Source organism: Galeopterus variegatus, unplaced genomic scaffold (genome assembly GCF_000696425.1).
Source record: "Galeopterus variegatus unplaced genomic scaffold, G_variegatus-3.0.2 Scaffold172, whole genome shotgun sequence".
NCBI lineage: Eukaryota > Metazoa > Chordata > Mammalia > Dermoptera > Cynocephalidae > Galeopterus > Galeopterus variegatus.
In genome coordinates, this window is record NW_007726283.1 from 484,396 (window position 1) to 486,809 (window position 2,414).

General features: G+C 37.0%; 1 protein-coding gene across 1 annotated transcript in view; it reads right to left on the minus strand.

Annotated features, from left to right (window-relative positions):
- DNAH7 (dynein, axonemal, heavy chain 7) overlaps nucleotides 1-2,414 on the minus strand; it is a 250,129-nt gene that overhangs the window by 135,196 nt on the left and 112,519 nt on the right. The window contains 1 exon segment of the mRNA XM_008563289.1: nucleotides 168-299. Within this exon segment, the coding sequence (XP_008561511.1) occupies nucleotides 168-299 (132 nt within the window).

The following is a 2,414-nucleotide window of genomic DNA, read 5'->3' on the forward strand; positions in this document are numbered from 1 at the left end:
CCCCACCAGCACTTGGTACTTGGGGCCTGGCTTTTTCCTCACTCTTTAGATACCACCCAAAACCCAGTCTCCAATTACAGGGCAAAATAAATTTCATTGATTAGGAAGCTTTGGGGAAATCAGTAGATATTTCTCTATTGCAAGATACTGAAGGCAATGGACTTTACCTCAAGCAAAGAGTAAGCTTCTCGATCATTTCTCTCTCTTATTTTCACTTCATCAGCAAAATCATCCATAAAACAGTCTATTAGATTCATTAAGGATCGGACCAAGTTTGTATCTGAAGTAGGAGACAATTCCTGAAAAGTCAGAAAAAAAAGTCTATAAAACAAATTGATTCAAATCAGGCACTAGTTAAAATAGCATCAGCTAATATTTATTGAACTCATTTATTTCTAACAGCCATAGTATCTACGAAAAGGGCTATTATTATAATTCTAGTTTTATAGGTGGGAAACTGAGGCACACATGAATTCCCTTGCCTAGAGTGTGGCAGTGGTGGATGTCACATTCAAGCACTGTGCACTCTTTAACTTCTCTTATACTGAGTCTCAAATATAAAAAATTTACTGTTACATGTGTAGTTAATTTAATCAAAGGCATAGATTCTATGTTATACTAAAATTATAAATAAAACACTAAAAGTCTTTCAGAGAATACAATTAATTTGTTTACCTAAAATGCTTAATAAATAAAATCCATTTTAGAACATATTTATAAGCCACAGCAGTACTCATAGTAAACTCATCTCTATGAAATACAGGTCCAGATCATGTAGCCCACAGAAACAGTGCTGAAGTGCTGAAGATGTCACGCACTTCACTTGTTGGTGTCTCACCATGACAGTTTGTAAAAGAGATGAAATAATGTGAACAGCTCCTAGAACCATGCAGCATACAGCAAGTTCTTGGGAAATGTCTGTCTTCTTCCCTCCCAGCCCTCCTTCCACCATTAGAGTCACATTGCTTCATGGTTAACATGTAAAAATTAACACTCTAAAATTGACTTTCTGAAGATTAAAAGAAGATGGCTTCATAATCAACCACCAGCCCAGCAGAAGTAAGCACAGCAGACAGCTGAGTAGTGTGACTGATGCAACACTAAAGTACAACACAAGCAGTTATTACTACCAATAAGACAGATGCTTGTTACTATATAGTAAATAACAGGTGTTCAGAATTTCTCCAAGAGAGGACAAAAGTGCACAGAACATTTTATAAAGCTTGCATTAGAAGTCTTATGTTTTGCTATACATTAGGATAAGTTCCAGTTACTCAGAAAATTATTTGTATTACCTAAATTCTCTGACCATGCTGGGGGAAAAAAACCCTGTAGCTTATTTTACTATGACTGTGTTTAATTTGTAGCATATTTTACTATGACCATCTATATATGTGTAACTGTTTCTGAAACATGAGTACTTCATATCTACAACACATTTCAGTTATAGCCAAACGTCTTGAAAGAGCAATCTACACCTGTTGTCTCGCCAGTCCCTCCCACACTCCTCAACCAACTGCCCTGAAGTGCCCTTGTCTCTCCCCTCAAGTGCTTTTGCTGAGATTCGCCTATGACTTTTTCAATTGGCAAATCTGAGGGACAGTCAGCCCTTCCACCTTGGCCTGACTTCTTAGTGGTGCCTGATAATACTGACTTGTTCTTAAAATACTCTTCTCTCTTCCCTCTCTCTTGTCTAAATCATGGGTGCACCTGAGATCCTGTCCTTGGCTCTCTTCTTTTTTGCTCTGGATTTTTCCCTTTAGGTAATCTACATTAACAATGTTTTCAACTCCATTTTCCAAGTCTGTACCCTGAGCCAAACTTCTGTCTCAAGCTCTTCTCTCTCCAACAGCAGAAGAAGTATCAACCCTATTTTCCTATATTTATTCCAGAGCCAAAATCATTCTAAAACATCTTTGTCAACATTCCCCAAAGCAGAAATTAAGCCCACTTTCTCTATAATTTCCAGATGGAGTGAGTTTAAGAGCCTCGCCGGTGCTCCGTCAGCTCGCAGAGGCAGACTCCCTTCCTGGCCTCAGTCTCTCTTCCACCTTTCCCTTATCCTTCCCCCCAGTGTGTATTGAAAGAAAAATGGATTTGCCTCCTTTAGCACCTCTTTCCAATACTTCTACCAGGGACTAGCTTCTTTGAGAAATTTTAGAAAATAAAAAAATTATAAAAGTGGAAATTAATTAAAATGCAAAAGCCTATTGGAACTAGATAACATTTAGGGGTATTTTTTCCCATACATGGTTATGTGAACCTTCAAGGTGATTTGTTTTTGTTTTTGTTTTTTTAGATAAAAGATTCGCACCACATTTTCTCAAACTCTAAAATTATTTATTTTGAAGAATTTTTCAGTCAAACCAGTTAAGAAAGATTTTAATACATTAGTTGATCCTAAAAACAGACAT